This window comes from Heloderma suspectum, chromosome 9 (genome assembly GCF_057233095.1).
Source record: "Heloderma suspectum isolate Gila_16-S chromosome 9, 16-S_ref, whole genome shotgun sequence".
Classification (NCBI taxonomy): domain Eukaryota; kingdom Metazoa; phylum Chordata; class Lepidosauria; order Squamata; family Helodermatidae; genus Heloderma; species Heloderma suspectum.
Genome location: NC_139466.1, coordinates 41,929,938 through 41,956,946, shown reverse-complemented (window position 1 = coordinate 41,956,946; position 27,009 = coordinate 41,929,938). Strand labels below are relative to the sequence as shown.

Below are 27,009 nucleotides of genomic sequence, written 5' to 3'. Positions count from 1 at the left end.
AATAGATGTTGCAGGTAATACCACTATCCATACCATAGACATAGAATCATAAAATAGTAGGGTTGGAAGGGGCCTGTAAGACCATCAGGTCCAACCCCCTGCTCAATGCAGGAATCCAAGTCAGAGCATCCCTGACAGATGGCTGTTCAGCCTCGTCTTGAACGCCTCCAGTGTGGGAGAGCCCACCACCTCCCTAGTTAATTGGTTCCATTGTCGTATTGCGCTAACGGTCAGGAAGTTTCTCCTGATGTTCAGCTGGAATCTGGCTTCCTGTAACTTGAGCCCATTATTCCGTTTCCTGCGCTGTGGGGTGATCGAGAAGAGATCCTGCCTTCCTCTTTGTGACAATCTGTCAAGTACTTGAAGAGCACTGTCATATCTCCCCTCAGTCTTCTCTTCTCAAGGCTAAACTTGCTCAGCTCTTTCAGTCTTTCCTCATAGGGCTTTGTTTCCAGCCCCCTGGTCATCTTCGTTGCCCTTTTCTGAACCCTCTCCAGTTTGTCTGCATCCTTCTTAAAGTGTGGCACCCAGAACTGGACACAGTACTCCAGATGAGGCCTAACCAGTGCTGAGTAGAGGGGAACAACTACTTCCCGGGATTTGGAAGCTATATTTCCATTAATACAGCCCAAAATGGCATTTGCCTTTTTTGCAGGCACATCGCATTGTTGGCTCATATTTAGCTTGTGATCTACAACAATTCCAAGATTCTTCTTGCTTGTAGTATTATTGAGCCAAGTATTGCCCATCTTGTAACTGTGCATTTGGTTTTTTTTTTCTCTAGGTGTAGAACTTGGCATTTATCCCTATTAAATGTCATTCTGTTGTTTTCTGCCCAGCACTCCAGCCTATCAAGATCACTTTGAATTTTGTTTCTCTCTTCCAGGGTATTAGCTATCTTGCCCAATTTTGTGTCATCTGCAAATTTGATCAGCATTCCCTGCACCTCCTCCTCCAAGTCATTAATAAAAATGTTGAAGCGCACTGGGCCCAGGACTGAGCCCTGCAGTACCCGGCTCATTACCTCTCCCCAGTTTGAGAAGGTCCCATTGATAAGCACTCTTTGAGTCCGATTCTGTAGCCAACTGTGGATCCACCGGATCGTTGTTTCATCTAGCCCACTTTGAGCCAGTTTGCTCATCAGGATATCATGGGGCACTTTGTCGAAAGCTTTGCTGAAGTCGAGGTATATTATGTCCACAGTAGTCCCACAGTCCACAGGGAAGTGACCTGATAAAAAATGAGATCAGATTTGTCTGGCAGGATTTGTTCTTGACAAATCCATTTTGGCTTTGAGTAATCACTGCATTGTTTTCAAGGTGCTTACAGACTGATTGCTTTATAATCTGCTCCAGAATTTTCCCAGGGATTGATGTCAGACTGACTGGTCTGTAGTTCCCAGGTTCCTCCTTTTTGCCCTTTTTGAAGATAGGGACAACATTAGCCCTCCTCCAGTCATCTGGCACTTCCCCCGTCCTCCATGATTTCTCCAAGAGAATAGACAGCGGTTCTGAGAGTTCTTCTGCCAGTTCCTTTATTACTCTGGGATGCAGTTCATCTGGCTCTGGAGATTTGAACTCATTCAAAGTAATTAGATGTTCCTTGACCATAGGCCAATCAATCTCAAGCTGCAACCCTGCCGCTTCAGCCTGTACTTCGCCTTTGCTTGGGCAGGGCAGGGGGAGATGTCATAGACCCTCTTTCACGAGAAGACTGAGCTGAAGTAGGAATTAAGCACTTCTGCCTTTTCTTCATCATCTCTTATCATTTTGCCATCCTTATTTAATAGCTGAGCCACCATTTCTTTCCTCGGTCTTTTACGATGCATGTATCTGAAGAAGGCCTTTTTGTTGTTTTTAGCATCCCTCGCTAACCTCAGCTCGTTCTCAGCTTTAGCCTTCCTGATGCCACCCCGGAAGTTCTGTGCTATCTGCCTGTACTCTTCCGTTGTAGTTTAACCTTCCTTCCACTTCTTATGATTGTCCATTTTTGTTTTCAGGTCATCTCTTAAGTTTTTTGTGAAGCCACATTGGCTTCTTCCGTTGTCTTCCACCTTTTTTCCTTGTTGGAATTGTTTGTAATTGTGCCTTTAGAACTTCCTTTTTAAAAAGCTCCCACCCATCTTGGACTCCTTTTCACATTAGAGTCGCTTGCTATGGGACCTTACTTATCATCATTCTGAGTTTATTAAAATTGGCTTTCCTAAAATCCAGTATACGCGTTTGGCTACACTCGGCTTTTGCTTCCTTTAGAACCAAGAACTCAAGTATACCATGGTCACTTTCCCCCAGAGTTCCCGTAATTGCTACTTTATCCACTGAGTCATCTCTGTTGGTTAGGATCAAGTCACGGATAGCCGATCTTCTAGTTCCTTCCTCCGCTTTCTGTAGGAGGAAGTTATCAACAGCACAAGTCAGGAATTTCTTGGAGGGGCCATGTTTTGCAGAATTTCTCTCCCAACAAATATAGGGGAGGTGTTTCTGTGGTTCTCCAACCACCCCTCCACCCCCCGTACTGGATGTACTAATTTAATCCAGCCAACCCACACATCCCAAAAATTTGGGCAAGTTGATCTTCAAACCCCTCCTAGCCCCCCTCCCCTTCATTCTGTTTTGCTTCAGTCTTGCAGACTGCACCTTAATACTTGTAAGTTAAATTCCATTTTAAAGAAAGATAGAACAAAAACAATTGCTTGGTAGTTCCATTGCTTGTTACACTGTTGGATGAACACCCTTGTGGTAAACCAAAACAGGGCAGGATGGGAATTTGAACAGGGTATGGTCATCAGGAGACTCTTATAAGATGTGAAGCGCAGCACTTAACTCTTGCAAGCAGCTTAAGCATTTCAGATAGTGAGAGTAAAATTGAATATTTGCCTCTACTTCTCTGCCATCTTATTCAAGATGGATGGATTTGCGCATGCAGCTGTTGGGAAATTCAGCTACCTCAGCAAAGTGATTTTCGTAGGCTGTCAAATCATATAGACACTTCTGTTCTCACATTATCAGTGAGTTTTTCCTTTAAAAAGAAAAGACCTTACACAGATAAAGCCTTTACTTCAGGGCTTGGTTTTAAAGTTAATGTTGAGGCACAAGTATGGTTGTCCCACAAAGATTATTGGTTGATTTTTGTTTTGAAGATTTATGAGGCCAATTTAATTTCCTGTTTGAGCGCATTTGCTTTGGGCAGTGTGTCATATGGAACATCCAATCCAGTTGCAGGGCTAACATACTCTCTTGCACCTACAAGGGTGTTAATTACCTGTAGAAAACATAAGAGGCAGCTCCCCTCTCCAGTCATCGCTAGAACCTCTCCGTGCACTTTTATAACAGATGTAAGATTCTGCAAGGATACTGACAATGGCAGCTGTGTTCAGGCTTACTATAAAGCTGATTTTTCAGGAGATTGGCCCCGTTGTCCTTAAGACTCCCAAATACCATTTAGCAAATATGGTGGCTAACATGCAGAAGAATATGGACGTTCCAGCTGAAATATTTTTCTCCGTTGCTGTAGTGGCTGTGAGGGTTTCTTTCTTCCTGAGTTTCTCATTGCAAAGTAGGGCAATATAAGGGCTTCTTTCCACATCTTAAGTCAAGGAATTTGATCCTCAAATTTGGCAGTGAGAAATTTGAGATGAAATGGGGTGGGTCTGCTTTAAAACAAATCCCCACCTAAAAACCCCCCAAACCCCTGACTTGAGAAAATACCAAATGGAGTCATCATTCCACTACTAATCTCCAGGCTGCTTTCCACATAACAGTTTAATTCACTGGAGTGCCTCTTGCAAGTCACTCCCATGACAAGTATCTCTGTGTGTGAAAGTTTGTGCTCTTGGCTTGGACATGGGATTGCAGAGACTCCAGTTTCTTATTTTCATATTTAAAGGCTTCACAATGTTCTCTGATGTGTATGAGGGTAGATTTCCCAGAGGATTTACTTAGCTGACTGTCTCTTCTCTGCCAAGTTTCCTTTTTAACACATGGGCCCTTGATAGCTGGGAAGAAAGCAATTTGATTACATACATCTTAGGTTAGGAAATCTTGAATTCTTTGTTTCATTTATCTTGATTTACTACTTTTAAAAATCAGTCTACTGAGCTGCCTGACCAAGAGAGTGATTTATAAATATTTCACCCTCATTCCTCATTTGTAGGTTCCTTTTTGAGCATAGCCTTCAATTCCTGTTGCTTATGTTGCCTGCTAATTTTTTTGTCCTTGGAGATTGCTCCTTGAATAAAATGGCTTAAATAATTCCAACTCTCCATTCCAATGATTTCTGGTGGTGATTAAATTTGTTGCTATTAGTTTTTCTTTAATGTCAAGAAAAACTTGAAAACATCTTGCTCTATGTCTACAGTGCAAAAAGTGCAACTATGCAAATCCATTTATTTGGTCACTGGAAAAGTAATCTGAATTGAAAAGAGGTACATAATACCAAAGCTTATGATTTAGTTTTCCCCTTCAGGTCTCCTTAGCTTGTTTTGTGCCTAATTCCACAAGTACTGATGTCATATGCAGCCAAGAAGACATAGGTGTCAGTCCTTCCTATGTTAAGGCTGCAGTCCTATGCATGTTTAGACAGAAAAAAAGTCCTACAACTCCTAGCAAGGCTGGCTGGGGAATGCTGGGAGTTGTAGGACTTTTTTCTGTCTAAACATGCATAGGATTGTGCCCTAAGCTTCATTCCTTCATATATTAGGAAATCTCAATTTTAATTAGACTTACCTAGGAGTAAGTCCCATTGCATTAAGTGAGGTTTACTTCTGTGGAGATACACACAGGATTTTGCTGTCAGTTATTCAGATACTGCTGAATGTGGTATAGTAATCATCAGTACTAAAAAAAAACAAAAAAAAAACCTTGCCTCAGTAAAACTTTCCTTACCATCAAGTTTTTTGTTTTGTTTTTTAGTACTGCTGAGTACTCTATTGCACTGTCTCCTGAACTCTGCCCAAGAGGTCTTCTTGCTCACTCATCAGGCTGATGTCTGAAGATTAAAAAAATGTTGTCAGGCTGGACTGTGTTGCCTATCCTTAACTAGAAAGAGCTGATGTTTAAGACCATGAGCTTGAAGTCAATTCTCAGATTGGTTCATGAACTCACTGGGCAAGTAGTATATAAAGTGCAGTAGCTGAATAACTAAAGGTGCAATCCTATGCCAATGAAGGCGTATGCACATCTAATGTAGAGTGGGAGGAGTGACAGAGGCTATCAGTGTCTCCATGCTGCTCCTGCTCTGCATTTCAGCTAGACAGGCCTTTTCACCCATCTTGCTGGGGCATGTTGGGGCGGGAGGGAAGGCGGCTGGGGAGGCCTTGGGATATGTCATATGCTGGCCTCCCTGTCCCTCTTCCCTCCCCACCCACTGCAACACACCCTTTACCCCCTCTGAGGTTGCCAGTGCAGTTCTCTCCATGCCAGCTGAGAGGGGGCGGGGAGCGCAGATCCCTGGCTCCAAGGTCAAAGCATTGCACTATCTCTGATCTCTGATCCAGGAATCCGAAAAATCCTATGCCCCCCCAGCGGCTGTCCAGGGGCCATAGGATAGCTCCCTCTGTCATCTTGATTTATCTCCCAAAATACCAAGTGAGCATTGAAAGAATACAACTTGCAATCTTTCTTGGAGTTGCATATTACTATACAATTTGCATGCAATTAGGAAATGGGTAAAAAAAAAATAGAAATGACATCGAGCAGTTTCTTAGAAAAGTGTTAAAAACATTGACGTATTCTGTGTCATAACTTTGTTTGCATGAAACTATACTTAGATACATTGCTTCTTGCTTTTCTACACAATTTGTATTTATTGTTAGTGTTTTCACTCAAGTAATAAGTCGGTGCTTTGGCACTGGATGGTATAACCTTACGAATATCTTTCAAGGTTACAAATCTGGAAGGTAATTTTAGAGAGATTGTGTATGATAATGTAAAAATAGACATTTGTGGCATTAATATAAATAGTATCTTCTCGATGGCAAATAGATTTATGTTTTTGGAATAAAGGTTCATATCATTTTTTTCAGCAAATACATATTTTGAACTGTGTGAAACTATTGAATTTTTTTAATGAAAGTGTAAATTTTACCTTTCAAGCCTTGACCTTTACTGAATACAAATTGCATTTCAGACAAAGAAATGCAGATCTACCCAGTTGAATATAATTTAAACCACATTTTGATGACTGTATTGGCATGGTGTATATGGATTAAATTGCACTGTATTCAACAGTATTGTTACCATGGGAACTAATGCACATGCATGCTTAAGAACTCTCCAGTCATTTTGAGCCCTGTTAGGTAGAGTATAAGAGGGCTTTTATTGTGCTTATTTAATTTTTTAATCAGGCCTTTTCCCCCCCAGTGTACATCTGCATAGTTTTACTACCCCAGTTCTCCCCTCTTCCTAAATACTGCTTTTTTTCTCTTTGTATAGCTGTACGATGTGTGTTTGTTTCTAAACTTGTGCCTTTCACACATGAAGATGCCAGATGAGGTACCTGTTCTCCCTTATCTAGAATTCCACATTAGCTCTGCCCATGGATCTCTTATATACCCAGCTTCCGCATTCATTCCCATATATGATGGAGAATGGCATATGCCAAAGGATATGCATATGGTTCTGCTTCCTTCCATTGAAGCACTTGCTTCTTCCCGGGGAGGTTCTGGGTTTTTGTTTAATCCTTCAGGGACCAATAAAGATTGCATTTCTGGCTCTTTTCTCCAAAATAATTTTTTCCTGTCTGTCCCCTCGCTTTTTCTTTTGACTGCAAGTCACCACGCATATTTGAGCATCTGGGCCTATTATATCTTTTCCTAGAATGATAGGGGCAAATTGGGCTTGAGGTTCCATCACACCAACCTCATAGAACCCTCGCCATCCCCTCCATTCTGTGGATAACCTGGCCACTGGGACATCAAGAGATGGGCCCTTTATTCCCTGAATTTCCATGTACCTTCCTGATACTAGATCTTCAGGTGACACCAAATCAGCTCGGATTAAAGAACAATCTGCTCCTGAGTCCAGCATAGCGATAATGGTTTTATCCTTAACACAAACAGTTTTGTGAAACTGATAATTAACCTCTTCATGGTTAGAGATCACAAACCCACAATTATAGGACTGTTTCACACTTGCTACACCTTGGGGCTTCTTTTGTTCTTGCTTGGGAACACCCATTTTAGCAGGCAAAGGGGTTTATAACCTGGGGCAATTATTCCTGATACAGCCGGTCTGGCCACATGAACAGCAGACTATATATTTGGGGTAAGAAGAATAATTGGGAGGTTTTTTAAACTCCTTTTTGACTGGGGTTTTTCCCTCCCCCACTTTCTTTTCAGACTCCCACCTTGGGCCCAAACCTTCCCAATTTTCAATCAATTTGTCAGCCATTTCGGCAGCTTGGCTTATATTGTCAGGATCTTTATCCTTAACCTTCAGTTTTATTTCCCTGGTAACTGAGAATAAAACTGATCCAGAGCCATTCATTCTAGCACCTTTTCCCTTGTATCAGCCTTAGCTTCCTCTACTCGTTTCAGTAGCAGTTTTTTTTTAGCTTTGTTCCAAATTCCACCAGGCTGAGGAGCTAACATTCTAAACTTTTTCTGAAAGTGCTCAGAACCCAACCGAAACCTTTTAAACACAGTTTCTTCACGCTGAGCCTAGATAACAGCCCCACCCTCTGGCATGCTATCCCTGCCAGCTCCCCTTTTATTAAATTAGGCACTTCATATATTCACCCTCCTGTAGTCCCCACTTCTGTGCCGCCCATTCAAAGGTGGTCAGGAACACCTGTGGGTCTCCTGGGCTGTATGCCGTGAAGTCCTTGGGGGTGACCTTGGCTGGCAACTCCTATCTCAGCTGTGCCATCTTTTCCTCATGTCTGAGTTGTTCCTCTTGGGCTTTGCATTGTTCCTCTTGCATCTTTTCCTTGTGTCTGCATTGTTCCTCTTGGGCTTTGCGTTGCTCAGCCTGCAGCTGGATCTGCTCCCACTCCAGCTTGTTTTCTTCCTACTTCTGCTTGGCCAACATCTGCAGTTCCCTTTCTTTGACTCCCTTCTTTTGCTCAGAGCTCAGCAGGACTCCCTATGCCAGTTGCTGCATGTGTGAGCAGCAATACTTTACGCTCTTCTACAGCCTTTTCTGCCCACTGCAAATTGTCCTTTTTTGCATTACTCAATCAGGGCAGTGTTGTTCATAGACAGATACTGGCTCGTCTTGCTAGCCTCTCTGTTCCCTAATCTGCAGACCCAAAATAAAATATTCTGCCTTTGTCAGCTCTGTTCGTAAAACCTTAATGGTTTTGGAGTGTCAGTTTTCACCTTTGTCAGAATCTCACTGCTACCACTATATGTCAGGGTTCCCTGTATGACCTGGACTCCCTGAGCAACTCCTTAAATATCTCTTGCCTCCTTAAGAGTCCCACCTTCCTTCTTTTACCTTCCCCTTTCCAGTAACGCCAGGGTTAGGCTGTAGATGTGGCGTGATAGACACTCTAGACCCAGGGTTTAACCACAGCAGTTTACTGGTAAATTTAAAGCAAGCAGTCCCAAGTATAGGTATTTACACAATAGAGCTGAATGAGACAGAAGGCATTAAGAGAAAATAAAAGTTGCAAAACACAAGTTCCTTTACTCTAGCCGTACTTGGACTTCTCCAGGCTGCTTCTTCCTGCTCCCTCTTCAGGCTCTGCTCTTCCTGACGCTGCTCTTCCTGGCTCTCTCGCTCTCTTTATATACCCATCTCCCTGAAAAACCAAAAGTACTGTTTCAATCCTGGGGAAATGAAACTTAATGGGGGAAATGAAACTACTCCCCTTAAGGATACTCCCAACAAAAACTCGAGGCCTGTAGGCCTGACTTTTTTCTTTCCCTTGCCTCTGTAGGCCTCAAACTTTCACAGGGTGGTTTTGAGGTGCTTTATATAGTTGAGGTGGAAGTTTAAAACCACAAGAAGCAATGACTGCTACTATTAAGGTGCAATCCTATGTATGTTTAGACAGGAAAAAAGCTCTTCAACTCCCAGCATGCCCCAGTGTGCCATGCTTGGCCATTTTTCTGTCTTATCATTTTTACGTTTGAGTACTTATGAAGAAATGTTGCGCCTGTGCTCATTTTATAGGTGGGAAATTGGGCAAATTTAACTGAAGAAGTTAAATTCCACCAAAAGCCTGATCAGGCTCTACATACCATAGAAATGGGGGTGTTGAGGAGACAAACTTTCCTCTTCCAATGATCTTAATACCCCCTGATGAGAAGCGTCTCTGCTGAGAGCATATCCAGATCTGCTATTTTCCATTAAAAATGTTGATATGTGCTTATTGAGTGTTCTGCCACTTTTATTTACCAGGATACAATTCTAGCTGAACTGCTTCAGATCCAAAAAGAACATATAGTGGGCTATCACGAACATGATTCCCTCCTTGACCACAAAGAAGAAGAAGAATTGACTGAAGAGGAGAGGAAGGCAGCTTGGGCCGAATATGAAGCCGAAAAGAAGGTAGGATGCCTTAAGCTGTTCATGGTCTGGGTAGTGCAGCTTTATTGCTGGGAGTAGCAGAGACTGCTTTGTGTGTCATTTACCATCGGAGCACCTGGTGAAGCAATCAGAAGAGGCTGGGCAGTCTCTAGGAGCCTTGGCAAGCTGCTGCAGCTCTGTTACTGTGGGGTGCCCTTGGATCTCTCCACCATATTCCCGAGGCAGCCCTATTCCCAATGCCACAGAGGACGTCTTCTCCCTTTGCATTCAGCGGGGATGTTTGCAGACACGTCTTGCTGGCACAGTGCAGCCTGGGAAGCAGCAAACTTGCTTTTGATTCAGATTTCTTTTTCAGGTTCAGTAGCTTTCTTAAGGGTTTTTGACTGTGAGTAAGTATGAGTTGCTGTATTTGAAACGTACACCTTTCAGACGTATTGAATTTCATTTTTTGAGACGTAAATGTCTCTCAAGACTCTTTCCTATATTATATTAATTCATGCTTCTCTCCTGCTGTGTTCTCTGTCAGTCCTGCAATGTTGCTAGGCATCATCACACTGCCTCAGTGCCAGCTGAGAGATGAAACATAAGTTTTCATAGGTTTTTTTTTTAAGGACTTGTTGTTCAGTCGTTCAGTCGTGTCCGACTCTTCGTGACCACGCAGACCAGAGCACGCCAGGCCTTCCTGTCCTGCGCTCTCTCCCGGAGTGTGCTGAAGTCCATATTCATTGCATCCGTGATGCTATCTAGCCACCTCATCCTCTGCCGTCCCCTTCTCCTTTTGCCTTCAATCTTTCCCAGCATCAGGGTCTTTTCCAGGGAGTTTTCTCTTCGCATTAGTTGGCCAAACTATTTGAGCTTCACCTTCCAATGAGCGGTCAGGGTTGATTTCCTGTAGGATTGACTGATTTGACCTCCTTGCAGTCCAGGGGACTCGTAAGAGTCTTCTCCAGCACCACAGTTCGAAAGCATCCATTCTTCGGCGCTCAGCCTTCCTTATAGTCCAGTTCTCACAGCCATATGTTGCTACTGGGAAAACCATAGCTTTGATTAGACGGACCTTTGTGGGCAAGGTGATGTCTCTGCTTCTTACTATGCTGTCTAGGTTGGCCACAGCTTTCCTCCCAAGGAGCAAGCGTCTTTTAATTTCATGGCTACAGTCACCGTCTGCGGTGATCTTGGAGCCCAAGAAAGTAAAATCTGTCACTGCTTCCATTTCTTCCCCTTCTATATGCCAGGATTTTAAGGACTACTGAGGTGAATACATTTTAAAAGACACCCTCCACTATTAGGTCACTGATCCAATGTGTTGTTTCTTGAAGCAGTAAGCTCTCTCTCTCTCACTCTCTCTCTCTCTCTCCACAAATTGGCCACTGAACAGCTCCTTGTGAAGACACTTGATTGTTGTGTGAAATGACTAGATATCTGTTGGAAAATAGCAGAAGTCAGTGTAACCACATGCCCAGATCAGGGGCAAGTGCATTTTTTATGAATTAGGATCTTCTTTTGAACTGTAACCCCAATGAAGAACTTACTTGAGCATGAAGCTCATTGGGTTTCCTGTCTTGTCAGTGATCTTTGCATATACTTTAAAAAAATCTTGGTGGCTTGGTTGATACGCTCTTGTCACCTTTACCAGATCAGTAGTTGGCACATTTGCTTATTGTAGACATTACAAAATCACTTGTAAATTCCTTTCTGTTGGGCTGGTCTGTGGTTATTACTTTGACACTTTGGATTGATCAAGCTCTCTCCTGATGTTCTAATACTCAAAACTGCCATCTGTTTTTCAGGGCCTGACTATGCGTTTCAACATACCAGTTGGGACAAACATGTTCCAAACCAACTTCAACTCTCAAACCCCATATATTCCTTTCAATCTGGCAGCCTTGTCTGCTATGAGCAACCAGCAGCTGGAGGTAAGTGGAAAATTCCCAAATACCATGACGTAATATTTGCTGCACCCTGAGTACCTAATCAAATCATTACCCCCTAACAATGAGAGCAGTTCTTTAGTTGGGCAGTAGAGAAATACAGGTAATGGTTGAATCTTTTAAAAATTATTTTGTATTTTTCTTGTTTGGTCTTAGTCATTTTTGTTCCACAATGAAAGTACTGCATGTTTGTTTGTAAGATATTGATTTCTGGATTGCAAAAGTTAAAACGTCAGATTAATAGTGCTCAATAGCTGGGGAGGGGGGAATGCACGGGAATATAATAGCATCTGCAGACATTCAGTAAGCGGCAGAGGAGCAGTTACGTTCCCCATCATAATAGTGTATGAATTACTTTCCATTTTGTGGCCCAGCAACATGTATGAGATTGGACACTACTTGCATCATCTTATATAGATGCAAGATGGAGGTGGAATTTTGCTGCATTTGTGGACAATTCCATCTGTTGCTACTCAACCGCTCTTAATCACTTTTAAAATTCTGTCAGCCACTCTTAATCACTTTTAAAATTCCATCCAGGACCTCATTAATCAAGGCAGAGAAAAAGTTGTGGAAGCAACTAACAGTGTTACTGGAGCAAGAATTCAGCCTCTTGAAGACATCATTTCCACTATCGTAAGTAAACTAATGTACCCATTATGAGACAATTTTGCTTTGGGGATGTATAGATTTCGGAGAACTCCATCAAGTAGAGGCTCCTGACTACTTATTTTTTAATTCTATTTCTTCATTCAGCAATGTTGAAATCACAAATTAATTAGTTGGCTGGAATGTTATGAGACATTAATTTATTTAGATATTTTTCCAGCCCAATTCTATGCACATTTATTATGCACTGTATTAAGTGGCGCTTACTTTCAGGTAAGCCTGGATAAGACTGCAAACTTATTTTTTTGTTTGTGGCCTTGGCCAAATAACCTGCTGATTTGTTAACCTCTCTTCTAAAAAAACACGCTCTTAACACTGATTTCTGTTATAGTATCATGTAGAACTGAGGTAGTTGTTAACTGGGGTGAAGGATTTCTGAACACAGAATCCAGCCAAAGTTAAGTACTTCATCACTGAAGTCAATTGATGTTTCAAAGTGTCTGGAGTTCCAAATCGTATAGGCATATTTGAGCATATGAGAAATGGCTATATTCAGTTATTGTTAACTGTTGAGCTGATTTTCATGGGTGCTTGGTTTTTTGGAGCATCATGAATAAGGTTTGTGCCAAAATGAATACTAAACTGGTATCTCATCAGTGTCCAAGCAAGAAGTGAATTTGGCCTTTTATAAAAGGTTTAGAAACTCATGATTGTGATAAGGTAAAACTATTTAATGATTATTGGTATCAGATTATTTTTTGTCAATACATGTTTTTATGAACAGCTTCATAGAAGAACAGAGAACAGTGTATTTACATTTTTACAGACTGTCTTCAGGTACTTCTCTCTCAGTATTTTCATGTACTTATCATCCCTCTGGAATTGGCTTTCCTTCTCTCCCCATGTCCTGGTCCACAACAATCTACTGTTAAAAGGGGGAAGTCAACACTCCCACTGGGCATGCCTAGGTCCTTTGAGAGGAACCCAAAGTAGCTCTTTAGAATCCTGGCCATGGTACATGGTACATTCTGCAGGTATTAACCCCTGAGGGAGATGGTGGTTTGCCTAGACAAACATCGCTTCTACTCTCATGTTTCAGTTGGCCTACACTGTTGCCTCCTTCCCTGATTTCTGATACCCTACAGCAGGCAGAGACCACTTTTGCATGTTCTCACTTGTGTTGCTGTCTGTGGGCAGACACCCGCCCGGCACCTTTTCTGCAGCTCTGGAACCATCACTACTCACTGTTGGTAACATCGCTATCTCCCCACTAAGCTCCAGGATGCTTCTGTCACATATTATCATTATCCAAAGCATTCCCATTTTGAATTGGGCCCACCAGTATGGGCAGATAAGTGAAGAGGAATGCATGGATAGACAAAACCTGCACATGGAGGGAAAATCCCTGTGGTGTCTGAATTGGGGCAGAGTGATCTCTTGCAGCGTCTCTGTGTTTTAGATTATTTTCTGAAAATGAGAGTTGCTACGTTCTCGTGGTGAAGTCTGTTGATGCACTTTGGAACAAAAGTAGGTTCTGTAAGAACTAGTCAAACCCTTTGCGGTGTTTTCTTTTGCAGTGGAAGGAGAATCTGACCCTCACAGAGTCCCAGGTCCAGGCTCTGGCTCTGAGCCGACAAGCAAGCCAGGAGCTGGACGTTAAGCGCCGGGAGGCTATCTATAATGATGTCCTGACAAAACAACAGATGGTAAGGATCCCAAATGCCTCTTGGTTTTAATGGTTCAGGTAGGCACGGGGAAGTGGCAAATGGTACAATATTGCAGAAGTACATTTGAGGAGAACTATTAATCATTGTGCTTTTCCAAAGAGCTTAAAATCTGTCACTTGCGTTGTTTGTATAAACCTTACATCACCACCTTCCCAAGGTGTGTCTGTACTGACTCTCCATTACCCGGGGGCGGAGGGGGGGGGGGGGCTGCAGGAGCAGCCATCTCATTTATTTAGTGGTTGAGCTGAGATTTGCATTGGGAGACTTGCACCTCCTGCTCCTAAATACTTTGCTGCACCAGCTCTTTTGTAAACACTTGGACCGTCTGGTGGGAGTTGTGTCTCTTGCTTTGCCAGGAATGCCTGCTGCATAAAAAAGGATGCCATCCTTTGGAATTTTATGAGTGATTTTTAGCGGTTGGACGGCCATACAAGGTGCTGAAAATGTTAAAGCATTTCTTCGTGAAGTTAAAGAAGAGAGGAGCAACTTCATATGGTTCAAGAGTGAGAGCAAGTGTAGCATAGTTGTTACAGAATGAGCAGTGAGCTAGACATTGCCCACATCAAATCTCACCTCCGCTACTGACTTAGTGGGGAAGAACCTTAAGCAAGCGATTTGTTTTCATCCTCAACCCTGTCCTTTGTAACAGGGGGACAATAATACCGCCTTACCTTACAGTACCATTGTCAGGATTTCTCAGAGAATCTTCGAGTCCTTAGGCAAAGCACTATATAAATATTATTGCAGCAGGGAAATTAGCATAATTCTCTATATTACCTTTTATTTTGTATTTTGACATTGCTATAAAGATGGGCACGCGCACACACATACGCCACAAAGTCAATCTAATTTGCAGTTCTTCAGTATAGTTGAGAGAGAATCTCATTCCATTAGAATAGATACATATTTATAAATAACATGGAATGAAGCAGAATTGAAGTTCTGCTTCAGACTTTCCTGGTGTTCCTTTCCAGATCATGTCCTTGCCAACCAAAGACTTTTTGCTGGAAAGCTCTGCTTCTCAGCATCAAGGAATTAACGTCTTTTAATATGCATGTTAGTTAAAGCCTTGCAGGGCTGTCTGGTTTCGTGTTATATTGCGAAACCTGAAACTTTCCGAGAAGGCATTCTGTCAAGTTGGAAGTGTTTTCTCCTTTGGTGTTTGCCACAAAATGTTTGTTTGGCCACTCACATTAGAATTTTCAAAGGGGTGGCAAATGGTACCAGAGGAGAAAATGCTGTAACTGATATATGGGAGCAATTTCACAGAAGAACGCCTGTCCCCATGGTAACCAAGATAAATGCTGCCTGGAGCACAATGGGCGAGTCATTAGGGGACTGTGGTCCTAAATGGTATTGCTAACTGGCTTCTCCGGTCACCAGCTTGCAAATGCCACCACATTAGTGATGGTGATAGCACTGCAGCAAGTATCAAGTTTAGGGTTAAAATCGATTTGTCAGGGATACCATGGCTAAAGGAAAAGACATTATTGAGACAGGCCATGCCCTTGTAACAGCCCCACTTTCCCTCCACAGTTAATCGGTTGCGTTCAGAGGATTCTGATGAACAGAAGACTGCAGCAGCAATACAACCAGCAGCAGCAGCAGCAGCTGTCCTATCAGCAAGCAGCTCAGCAAGTCGCTCAGCAAGCAGCTATGAGTCATCTGATGATGCCAAAGCCCCCTGGTTTAATTATGAATCCTTCCAACTTCCAGCAGATAGATATGAGAGGAATGTATCAATCCGTTGCTGGCGCTATGCACCCGCCACCTTTGCAGCGTGCACCTCCCCCGATGAGTGGCAAGAATCCAGGAACGTCCCAAGGGAAATCGATGTGATTTTGCACTAAAAGTTTAAAGGATCGTTAAAATCAGAGAGAGAGAGATTTTTTTATTTTTTTAGGAATCAATGGCTTAACAGAACTCAACTGTATAAATAGTTTGGGTGATTTCCCCCCATTAGTCGCCATGTTTCATTTTAGCGTTTCCACTTTGTTTTTGATAAGACGTGATGTTCCCCACAATATTTGTCAGTGATTTTGCCTAGAATCTTCTTACATGTGTTGAGTACAGGAGATAATCCAGTTGTTTTCAATGAAAACAGGTCCTTCCATAACATTAGGGGCTGCACAGGTTTCCTGTCTAAACTCCTATGCTTGCTGTTAATAGCCATAAAAACGGCCGTCAAATGGGAGAAGCTTAGGGAAGTTACACAGATCTGTATATTTCGGTTGTCACAAACAAATGTACACAGCTGAGTTCTTGGTTAAAGTTGATTCCTCAAATTATGGAACTTTTTTATATTCCTTCACGAAATGTGAAATAAGTCAAGACAGGACTAACATGGAGGTTTATTCTACACTTATCACTTGTGATGGAAAAATAAAGCATAGGAACTGAAAATGATCTAGAGACAGAACTGAGTGCAATATTCTTAAATACTACTGCTCTGAAACTTCTGAATTGTGCAGTTTTCTGGAAACTGTGTCTGCAGCCTTAAGTTACGGCCTGAGAAGATGCTGTTTTCTCTAGCCTTCTGCCACTTTTATTTCATCTTTGTGATGAAATAACATCAAATAACTTTTTGTCCCTCACCAGTGTATTTTCACCCTGTGCTGATTCTGATGCAAAGCACATTTATGTTGAGTCCTTTATACTGGTGCTAGTGTCTCATCCTGTTGCCGGCAGTAGGATGGGGGGCTAAGGGAGATGTGGTTGGGATTGAGCTCATGTTCAGTAAGCAACCTTGAAATGGCCAAACCATTGCTCTCTCAGCACGTAAAGAAATGTGCTTTCACAGTTTGCAGTACTGCCTGAATTGTGAAATAATTCCTTCTTTATAGATAGGTATCCTGGTTACATTGTGTTCCTTCCCCATCCTATTCTTCATTCTTTTAAGAATATGAAAGCGGGGAGGGAAAACAGCTTGGTTTTTCTTTTGGTTTCAGTCCTAGAAAAGAAGTACATTTCTGATTACTTATTCTTCATTTACTTTACAACACTAAAATGGGATGGTTATCCATTTTCTGTGCTTACGAAGATCCAGATTGGCAACATGAAAGGTTTTCCTTGCATTAGTCTAGCTGATGTTTCCAGAGAGAGAGAAATTCAGAATATGGGCATAAAATTAAATGACAGGTGCATTTGAGGGTATAGGAGTAGAAATAGGAAAACAGCAAGGGCATTCTAGTGATCCAAAAAAGCTAGATGGATGGATTGACACCAAACAAGGCTGAAAAAGCAAACGTTGCTAGTATGTAGTCCAAAAGTTTGCTTTCTGAATCATTTGTGAAGAACAACTAGTTTATCTTCTATCTGAATGTCAGCATCAGTGCTAATTTTAGGGAAGATTTCATTTTAAAGTGACTGCTGTTTGGTTGGTGATAGGAACATAATGTGATATTTTGCAGCACATTTAACCATGAGTTGCTGGTTTTCATTTTTTGTGATCAGATGTGGGGAGAATCCTTGGCCCCTGTTCATCCAGCGGTGTAATTTAATACAGTTCTTTAATTTGGTGAGAAGGGAAAACTCCAAAAGATGTTGTGTTCACTTCAGAAGAAATGAAATAGAGACTTCCTGAGACAAATGTCTGAAGAAATGTAACTGCCCAGGACATTCCTACATTTTCTGAATAGAGCTGGGGATTTCAGTGGCATTTTTACAACTCAAGAGACTTAAGTGTGAAAGTTTAAGGCAGCATTTTTGAAGACACATTTTTTTCACCCACAACTACAAGAAAGACAAGTAACATGTATGACGATGTCATGGAGACGAGAAGCATTGAAGTAAAACTTGGACCACTTTGCATACATATTTCTCACTTGACATTATAGCTGCATAATATCGTGCTTTTGAGTATAACATCAAGCTTTAATCAATATTTAAAGACAGAAAATGGCATCAATAAATTCATTTTTATATTTGTTTTAGATGTTTTACCTAGTTGAAATGGCTTATATAAGATGATGAATAAAAATGTTGCTTGTAATACAGTTTTGCCTGCTACATTCTCCACATTTTGTAACCTGTTTATTCCTTTGGATGTAAAGCGTTTTTGCTTAGTATTGTGATACTGTACATGTTTTTGTCCCAGTTGTATAGTAACGTTTCAGTCCCTTGACCAGCTTTGGCTGCTGAAATCATACAGCTGTGAAAACTTGGCCTTTGTTTTTGTTTAGACGGCTTTTTCAGTTCTGTATTAAATATCATAAAAGTACTGTAGAAAAAATGTCACTTCTTCCTATAAGGCTCTTTTTGTAAAATATATATTAAGGACTGGAAATGTGTTTTTAAAGAGAAGCATTCAAGTATGACAGTATGCTATCTGTGTTTTCACCATTCAAAGTGCTGTTTGGTAGTTGAAACTTAAAAATATTTAATATCTCATTTAATAAAGTGACCAAAATACATAAATGTCTGTTGTACTGCTTTACTAATGTGGCAGGCAGGGCTCTGGGTTGACATTGACTAATCAATGTGAAATCAGATTTGAGATAGTTCTTGATGTTCATAGGCTCAAACATCGTTTTGAATGTTACTATTCTTGCTCAGTGAATTATGCACCAATAAATTATGAATTATAGCCAATAAATACCTTTATTTTTGGATAAGGATGAACTAAAATCGTACATTTCCAACAAAAACTTCATGACTTGTGACATGAAACTATTATGATTTTTTAAAATTCATTCCACCTTGCTCTAAAGTTCAACTTGAGCAGTTCTCTTTCCAGCCTTATCCAGATAACTTGGGTAAGTACCATAGTAAACCTCCAGCAGAGTTAATAGAACAGTGCAGGGAACTCAGCTTCCTAATTCAAACACTATTTTATAAACAGTGAAACATTCGTCTTAACAAGACAGAAACATCTTGAATATTTTCATTCTATTCTGTCAAAGATAGTTTGCAGGATTTGGAGAGCTAAGGACCTCCTGACTTTTGTTCTGTGAAAGGAAAGAGTAATACTGTAAATGTACACCTTGAATGGAACTGGATCCAGGTACATCATTCCTCTGATCCTGCAGCCTCTGTAGAGAAGCATGTGTCTGTACATTCTGTTTCCTCTCTTAGGAGTTCTCTGTTCATGTGGATGAAGTCATTAATTATGGCCTAAGGCTTTATAAAAATTGTAGGACTGGAAAAGAGAAAACAGGCCACTTTCACAAACATCCACATTCACATGGCTGAGGAGAATGAAGACTACGGCCACATGGAGAGGGCATGGGCCTGTTCGTCTTAATAATACCATCTCTTGGAGGGATGCTGATCAAATAGTAAAAGGCCCATATTATCAGCTCTGCTGCATAGTCGTATTTGCCCATGTATTAGAACTACAGGAGGTGACTCCCATGCAGTGTGCTTGTATTTGTGTGTGAAAGAGAGTGTGGGGAGGGCCACAGTGAGCACTGGGTTTTCATACCCACCATCTTTTCCTTCATCCTGACATTGCCTAGAGTTCTGAATGTTTCAGGGTTTATGGGTCACCATCTTGGTTCCAGGTGGAGGCAAATCTGTCTTCTGGTGATACTGGTAGTTCACACTTAGGAGAGTTTCACTAACACAAGCACAGCAGAAGTGCTGTAAAGACGGCTTGCCCGGAAAAGCAGGAGTGTTGAGGCATCGGGGAGAGCTGGTTTCTCCACCCTCAAGAGAGCAGCATCTTCTGCTGCTTGTGGTCATCGCTGCTGACAGGTGCCGTAGTGCTCCTTACAATTTTGCTGAATTCCCCAAAGTTCTCAGTGACTGCTTTTCAATAACCGAATTTCAAAGGCTCTGTTTGAGGCAAAATGAGAAGTGGAAAGGTATGCTACAGGTTTCACCAAAGTCCAAAACAGCAGCGACACCTGATGCAAAAAGAAGAAAGGAAACACTGTGCTATTTCACGTGGTGGGTCCTTCAGAGCCTGCTCATGGCTGTTGGTTTGTTTAAAGCACTTTTAATGTCCTCCAGCCAAACCCATCTCCTGGAGCAGCTTCCAATAATCAGTAATAAGACTTGGCAGTCCCTGTCCTCAGCGAAATTCAGGTGGCCTATTTGCTTATATTTCTGCCAGAGACAAAAAACAAACTTGGGGTCACTAGTTCTTAGTTACAGGATGATACCCCCCAAACAGACTGACTTGCTGCCACAGGCTGCTCACAGTTCAAAAACAGGCCTTCCAGGAAATAGCTTTGTGTCCCAATCTTCGTGGAAGTGGCTTTACAGCAGCCTTCCCTAGCCTGGTGCCCTCCAGATGGACCACAGCAACCATCATCCCCAGCCAACCCAACAGATCTAGAGAACACCATGTTGGGACAGGCCACCTTACAGGCTGGGGCCTTGCTGGAACCTGCTGGCAATGGATCACTCCTGCCGTAGCAGGAAAGGCTCAGGGAGGCCCAGGGGTGATACCCGCTACTAGAGTAGTTGGCCTCGTTTCTGTTCTTCACAGGGCAGTTGGTTCCAATGGTCTCTCTGAGAGGAGGAGGCAACCTATGCTGGCCGGGGAGTGCTGGGAGTTGTAGGGCTTTTTTCTGTCTAAACTTGTATAGGATTGCGCCCTAAGCTGCTTTTCCTCAGGGTGCTATTGGCATGGGTGTGAATGTGCCCCCAGCCCTTCATAATGGGAAAAAGGAATAATTTCAGTAGCCTGGGAGAAGACAGGCCCGCCAACATAGCTCTAGTTGCACTTAGTGGTGCGTGGCAAATTTCCCTGGATAAATCCATTACAAGTTACATGCATCCATAACATTCCTGGGGAGTGGGAGTGGGGGAGAATTAACATTTGCTTCCACTTCCAGATGAACACGAGCTGTATGTACAATTGCCCTTCCTATATTGGGGTTCATGGGGGTAAGAGATGTTTTCAAGCTTTCAGGACTCATTTCCTAGGTGTTCTTCATGGTGCGGTCCAATACTGCTATATTTGGGGCTCTTATGTCTTGGGGTTTCCATGTAAAGAGAATGGCAAACCAGTGGAGTTAAGAGAAAAGTTACCATTTCCAGCAGCCTTCTCAGTGTGGTGCCTGCTGGCTGTGTTGGACCAAAACTCCCAGCATTCCTCAGCCATCTTTACAGCTTCTTAGACTTGAGTGCAAGCAACTTTCAAAGAATTTTTTTTTAACAAAAAGCAGCCTTTCCAACCTGGTCCCAAGGGGTGGAATTATGAGGAGAGCATTAGGAGATGGAGGGATGCTTAATCTCTTCCCTACTGCCTGTTTTACTGCCTGTTTTTCAGCTCTAAACTCTCTACCCCCGCCCCCAGTGCTGATTGAAAACCTAGCAAATATATCCCCTGCTTGTTTTGGACAATCCACTATGGTACATCTTGCTCAGTCCAACAATATCATAGGATTAAATGAGGAAGCAGCTCCTGACGTTTCTCAGAAGTTAATTGGCCAGTTGACCCTCCTAAGGTTTTGATTTTGTGGAAACTGCAAAAGTGATCCAGTCAAACCTATCAGAGGAATCTTGCATGTCGCACTTGGTAACACAAACTTGCAAAAGACTCGTTTACATAATTTAAGTGAAAACCAACCTTTGAAATTACTGGGACGCCTTTTGACTAGTCATCTAGTGAAGGGCATGTTTGTAGAATTTTCATAGAGGGAGCTAAATTTATTCAGTAGTTGCTGCAACTTGTCTACTTATAGGCACATGGATAGACACTGGAATACTGATGATACCTCCACCAGCTCCATGTCTGAGCAGTGCTAGAAATAATGGAGAGGAAATAAAGAATGAGAGAGCTTAACATCAGATCTGTCTGACCTATAAAGGGGCAAAAAACAGATTGATGGAACTGTTTGACAAAGGCCTTTAAGGAGATGGGCAAAGTAATAGTAAGGTCCCAAGAATATATTGATGTCAGCAGCAAAAGAGTACAGGACTGCTGCCTCTGGACCAAAACTCAGAAGAAGTATAGCAAATGAACAGCCCTCTCTTCTGGGCAAGGAAATAATGGGAAAATCTGCACCCCGTTTCAGATATTTTCTCTGAAGGAATTCTTGGAATAACGATGGCAGGGGATCACAGCAAAAAAGGGTGTAAGTTAAGGGGTAATTTGTTGAATTTTTAGAGCAGTTATTAGGTGTCATAGGTCACTCAGAATGCAGAGCCAACTAACAGCTCTGGATGCATCAAGGTGCAAACAGGGCTCACAAGGGGTGGGAATGTTGCCAAGCAGCCAGGTCGAGTGAAATAAGTTTCCTTTTTAGCCTGGGTTCTTGTGCATAAAAAGAGTAGCATGATCAGTATGTTCTGTAGTAGTGGTGGTTCCATTGTGTTGGAAGCCTGGCTGATTTGCTCTTCTGTTTTATACTTCCAACTGCTTAACCAGGGGACTGTTTATGACTCAGTAAAGTTTGCCAAGCCCATCACTTCCTGAATTCAATTTGCTTTAAACAGCCACTTCTGCTAACAGGAAGTTTTTCAGCTCAGACTACAAACTATAGCAAAAAGAGAGAGAGTGAAATAACAATGAAATCAAACAGCAACGATAAAAAGGTAATATTCCCCACTCCCAGAAATTAACTCCCTAGACACAAAGGCCGCATCTATATGGCACCTCTTTGACCCCCCCACCATTGCAACTGTGCAGCAATGTGGCTTCGAGTCACCATGCCCTGCGATACACTCCCGATGTACTGCGCACTTCCCTAACAGACCCACTGTGCCCCTTTTTTTGCCATTATACTGAAATGCACAGCTGTGCAGTCCCGTGAGTGTAGGGGTGCAACTCTTCAGTGGATGTTTTGTATTTGAGGGGCTCTGCTGTGTCTTTCCGACCCTTTTTAGGTAAAAGGTGGGTATTTTGTGCTCCTTCATTTCCATATCATCTGTTCGTCAGTTCCCCATGGTTTGCACTCACAAGCGTGAGCACTACATGCCTAGCCATCACTCTGAAATGGTGGCCAGAGCAATGTTGGTCCTTCCCCAAGACCCCCCCGCCCCAGCCCTTGGGTACTGAGTCCACAACCATTGCGAAGATACGAAGCTGCAAAACTGTGCAAAAGTGTGATTAAATAGATGAAACCGCCCCTCTGTGCCTCTTTAACTGCGCAGCTGCAAAGGGATGGGGGGAGTAAAGGGGCATTGTGGAGTGACGCAGGCGCTACGCATGCCTACAACATGCCCACAGCAAAATGTGAAGTTGGTTCGGGGAAGGAACAGATGGGCCGCAACCGCAGGGAAACCCGCAGCAAACCCCCAAAATCGCAGTAAAATGACTCCTTGGAACTCTGCATTTTCTGGGCAAAAACCATGGATGGCTGAGAAGTCGCGACTATGTCATCTTTGACTCGCACCCGCCCCAGAGTAAAAGCCCGGTGTAGATGGGGCCTAAGACTAAAAGGACAAAATGTCAGAACTCAAGAGGGATGGCTGAAGTCACAAGAACAAACTGGAATTGGTTGCAAAAATTGCAAAATCTGTATTCATAGGAGTTGGTTTATTAATCTGGAGATTTTCCCGTTGAGAGGAATAAGTGGAAACCTAAAGGAAAAAATGAAGAGAGAGAGAGAGAGAATGCTTTGTGGGGCAGGATAACATTTTAGGCCATGGAAAAATGTTATTAACCCTGGACCCATAATTCCCAGACCCCTTCTTAGGGATGTAATCAAAGTGGGAAATGGTAAGCAGAATTTTAGCAGACTCACACAAGGATAGACTGAAAATATCAAAGGAAAGATAGAAATGGGGCTAAACAGAGGAGCAGAGCCCTGCGGGGTAGCAGGAATAAAACTGCCCAGGCAACATCACTATGTGACCTGGACACAGAATAAGATCAAACGGAACAGGGACGGGATAAAGCAGACTTCTAGGGGTGTTCATTTGATGCCCCCCCACCCCCGAATATGTGTTCAGTGAGGAGGAAGGTGCCGTGGGCCATGCCCTTTCCGGGCCGATTTGTGCGCTGGCAACACACCCCAATGGCTGTATGGTCCCTGCTGGTGATAAAGGGCCACTCCTACTCATGGCTGGCCAAGTCGGGCTCCCAGCTGAGGAGAGGAGCCCTTGCTCCTGAACGCCGGGCATTAATGGTGTTGGGCAGAGGCTGGCAGGTCGGCATGGAATGGGGGGGCTGTCTCCAGTGCCCCATCCCGTTAATTGAATGCATGAGGGGATTTGTGTGATGAACCCTGGAGTTGTTGTTGTTGTTGTTCAGTCGTTCAGTCATGTCCGACTCTTCGTGACCCCACGGACCATAGCACGCCAGGCCTTCCTGTCCGGCGCTCTCTCCCGGAGCGTGCTCAAGTCCATATTCATTGCATCAGTGATGCTATCTAGCCATCTCATCCTCTGCTGTCCCCTTCTCCTTTTGCCTTCAAACACTGGAGTACCTGGCCTGAATATGGGACTGTCCTTTCTGTGCCTCACAGCCTGACCAGGCTAGCCAAAGGAAGGCTGAGAACATGCAAGATAATCCGTCTTCATCATGTGGCCATGTGGCTGAGGTCTGCAGTGAAAACCTTCAGCCGCTTGGGGCAGACTCCCCGCCCTGCGCATTGCTTGGCAGTCCATGCGGTTTGCAGGCAGGGCAGATCAGTAGGCCGAGGGCCAGCGCTAGATGCCTGCCCCCTCCCCGCTGCTGTGGGGCAACCCCCCTCAGGGGCTGCGGGATGCACCATGGCAGGGGCCAGGCCTAGGGGCACCAGCAGGCGTGGCTTCACTCAGGTGGGCGGGCACAATGTGTCCAGCTCCCTGACAGCTGCATCTGTGTGCAGCCTTTGCTGTATCCGTGGGCTATTCCCACCTGCACAGAGACGGGCCCATTTGCCAGTTTAAAAGATTTTGGCAGTACTGTGTGCAAGAGTACGAAACTATATAATTAGAGTAAGGGCATTTTTGTGGGGGGGGGGAATGCTAAGTGGCTGGCTCACAATGTCTTCAAATTGAACAAGTCAGAACCTTCAAAAAGTATGTAGGTGGGATTTGTTAGCTAGTATTTTAACTGGAAACCCGAAATCACGAGAGCAAAGTTAGTGTCAATAAAACAGGTCCAATCAGCTGTATTTTCTTCTTTCCTTGAGCAGGGCAGAGTCTTGGTGATACCCTCTGGGGGGATGAAAAGATGGTGTCAGGTGCTGAAGACTGGTAGCTCATTGCCTAAAGGAGTGCGGACGGGGAAGAGCAGCTCGCGCGCCAGAGCTGAGAAGCCCAAGAGCAGAATGCCTGTTGCTGCTGGCCATGGGTCCTGCTCCCCATGAGCGATTCCAGAAAAGCAACGTGACAACATAACGCATGAATAAATTAGCCATGTACATAGAAACCGTTCAGAATTCTCCCAGGGTTTTGGATGCCTGTGCATGTTTATTTGGAAACATGCACAGGCATGTTTCACTGTCTTCAGTGGGGCTTTACTCTTACACCCCTTAGCACACATACGAGGGCAGCCTTCCCTGGCCTGGCGCCCTCCAGATGCGTGGCACTGCAGCGGGCTGGGAATTGTAGGAGTTGCAGCCCAACGTACACGGAGGTTGGCAGTCAGCTGTCATTGGTCTGATAAGTTTGGTTTTTTTTGCTGGCTGACTCAGACAAATACATCCCTTATATGACTGTGATGTTTGCAGTAGCTGCTGAAAAAATCGCTAAGAGTTGGGAAGCGAGGAAGATACAGAGTAAGCAGATCTGAAAAAGACTGGGAGCTTTTAAAGACATTTGCAATTGCCAAGCAAAGCACAGCAGGCAGTAAGCCTTTTCCTCCACTCCACTGTAACTTCGAAGGAAAACATAGCATGGACACTTTTGTTGTAAAGTTTTGCATGTTATAAGCATGTATTAATGGAGTTTAAAGTGCTTAAATTGTTTCCATATTTTAATTTTTGTGAAGATAAGAAGAGCCTTGCTGGATCAGACAAAGGGTCCAGCCTTTTGTTCATATAGTGGCCAACCAGCTGCCCATGAGAAACCCACAAGGAAAACATGACTGCACCAGCACCTCCCCACCCATGTTCCCCAGCAACTGGTGTATCTAGACAGACTGCCTCTGATACTGGATGTAGCATAGAGCCATCAGGATTAATAGCCATTGATAGCCTTTGGCTCCAGGAAATTGTCTAACCCCTTTTAAAGCCATCCAAACTGGTTTTCTTGTGGTAGTGAATTCCATAGTCTGTGCTGTGTGAAGAAGTCCTTTCTATCTGTCCTGAATCTCCCGCCAATCAGCTTCATGGGATGACCCTGGGTTCTAGCAGTATGACAGAGGGGGGGAAATGTCTGTCTGTCATCTATCTATTTAAAACATTTCTATCCCGCCCTATATCATTAAGATCTCAGGGCGGCCTATCCACTTTCTCCACACCATGCGTAAGTTCGTACACCTCCATCATGTCTCCCCTCACTCCACTCTTCTCCAAGCTAGAAAGTGCCAAGTCTTGCGATAAGTCTTCATGTTGTAGGTTTCAAGCAGAAGGGAGCAGTCCTGTGCCCCCCAGTGTCTGGAGGGGCACGGGGGTCTTCGGCTTCCTGGCTTCGAGGTCAGAGACGGTGCTTCAACCTCAGATCCAGGAAACTGTGTTCCCTGCCCCTGCCCTTTGTAGGTGGCACGGAGAGAACCGCCCCAGGTATATCCCCATGCTTGGAAAACAGAGCATGGAGATGGGGAAAAGGGGGCGTTCCCGGGGGCAGGGAGGGGAGGCCTCCCCCCCCATCCGAGGCGCCACTGCTCGATGGGCAAATTGCCCATCTACTAGAAATGCAGGGTGTCTGGAATGAGGCAAAGATCACCTTGGCTATGCTCTCGCCCTGCATTCGGAGGGCTGCCGACGAGCCACATGGGATTGTGCCTAAATTTGTTAGGTTAAGAGAGCACTCCTATGGCCCCTGGACGGCCTCTGGGGACATAGGCTAGTTTGGATTCCTGGATCAGAGGGCAGAGACAGCACTCCGGCCTCGGAGCCAGGAAACTGGGCTCCCCGCCCCCTCACAGCTGGCATGGAGGGGGCTGCACAGGCTGCTGCTACGAGGTCACGAGCACAAGCTTGTAGAGGGGTGCAGGCGTGCTGTTGGGCAGGGAGGGAGGAGACTGGGGGCACACGGGTAGAGCTCCCCCCCCAGCCTCTGCTGGATGGGCGAAAACGCCCGTCCAGCTAAACTGCCAGGCGAGGGGCACATGGCGTCTCCGCTCTACATTGGATACTCAAAAGCCTGAGCTTGGGGGCTTCCGAGTGCCCAGGGTGGATCCAGTAGGACTGCGCCTGAAGTATGTATTTCTAAATGAACGAGCGTGTAATGATGATAAAAATGTGTATTTTAAAAACCCACAGGAGTTATACACCGCCAACGGCT

General features: G+C 43.8%; 1 protein-coding gene across 8 annotated transcripts in view; it reads left to right on the top strand.

The window, feature by feature from the left end:
* Positions 1-18,307, top strand: part of ATRX (ATRX chromatin remodeler) — a 137,148-nt gene extending 118,841 nt beyond the window's left edge. For 7 of the 8 annotated variants that reach the window (XM_084814220.1, XM_084814216.1, XM_084814214.1 and 4 more), the window contains 5 exons: positions 9,345-9,494; positions 11,264-11,389; positions 11,945-12,040; positions 13,591-13,719; positions 15,277-18,307. In XM_084814220.1, the coding sequence (XP_084670346.1) occupies positions 9,345-9,494; positions 11,264-11,389; positions 11,945-12,040; positions 13,591-13,719; positions 15,277-15,579 (804 nt within the window). In that variant the 3' untranslated portion in view covers positions 15,580-18,307. The remainder of the gene's footprint in view (positions 1-9,344; positions 9,495-11,263; positions 11,390-11,944; positions 12,041-13,590; positions 13,720-15,276) is intronic. The other variant, XR_014784880.1, reaches the window with a different exon arrangement.
* The last annotated feature ends 8,702 nt before the right edge of the window (positions 18,308-27,009 follow it).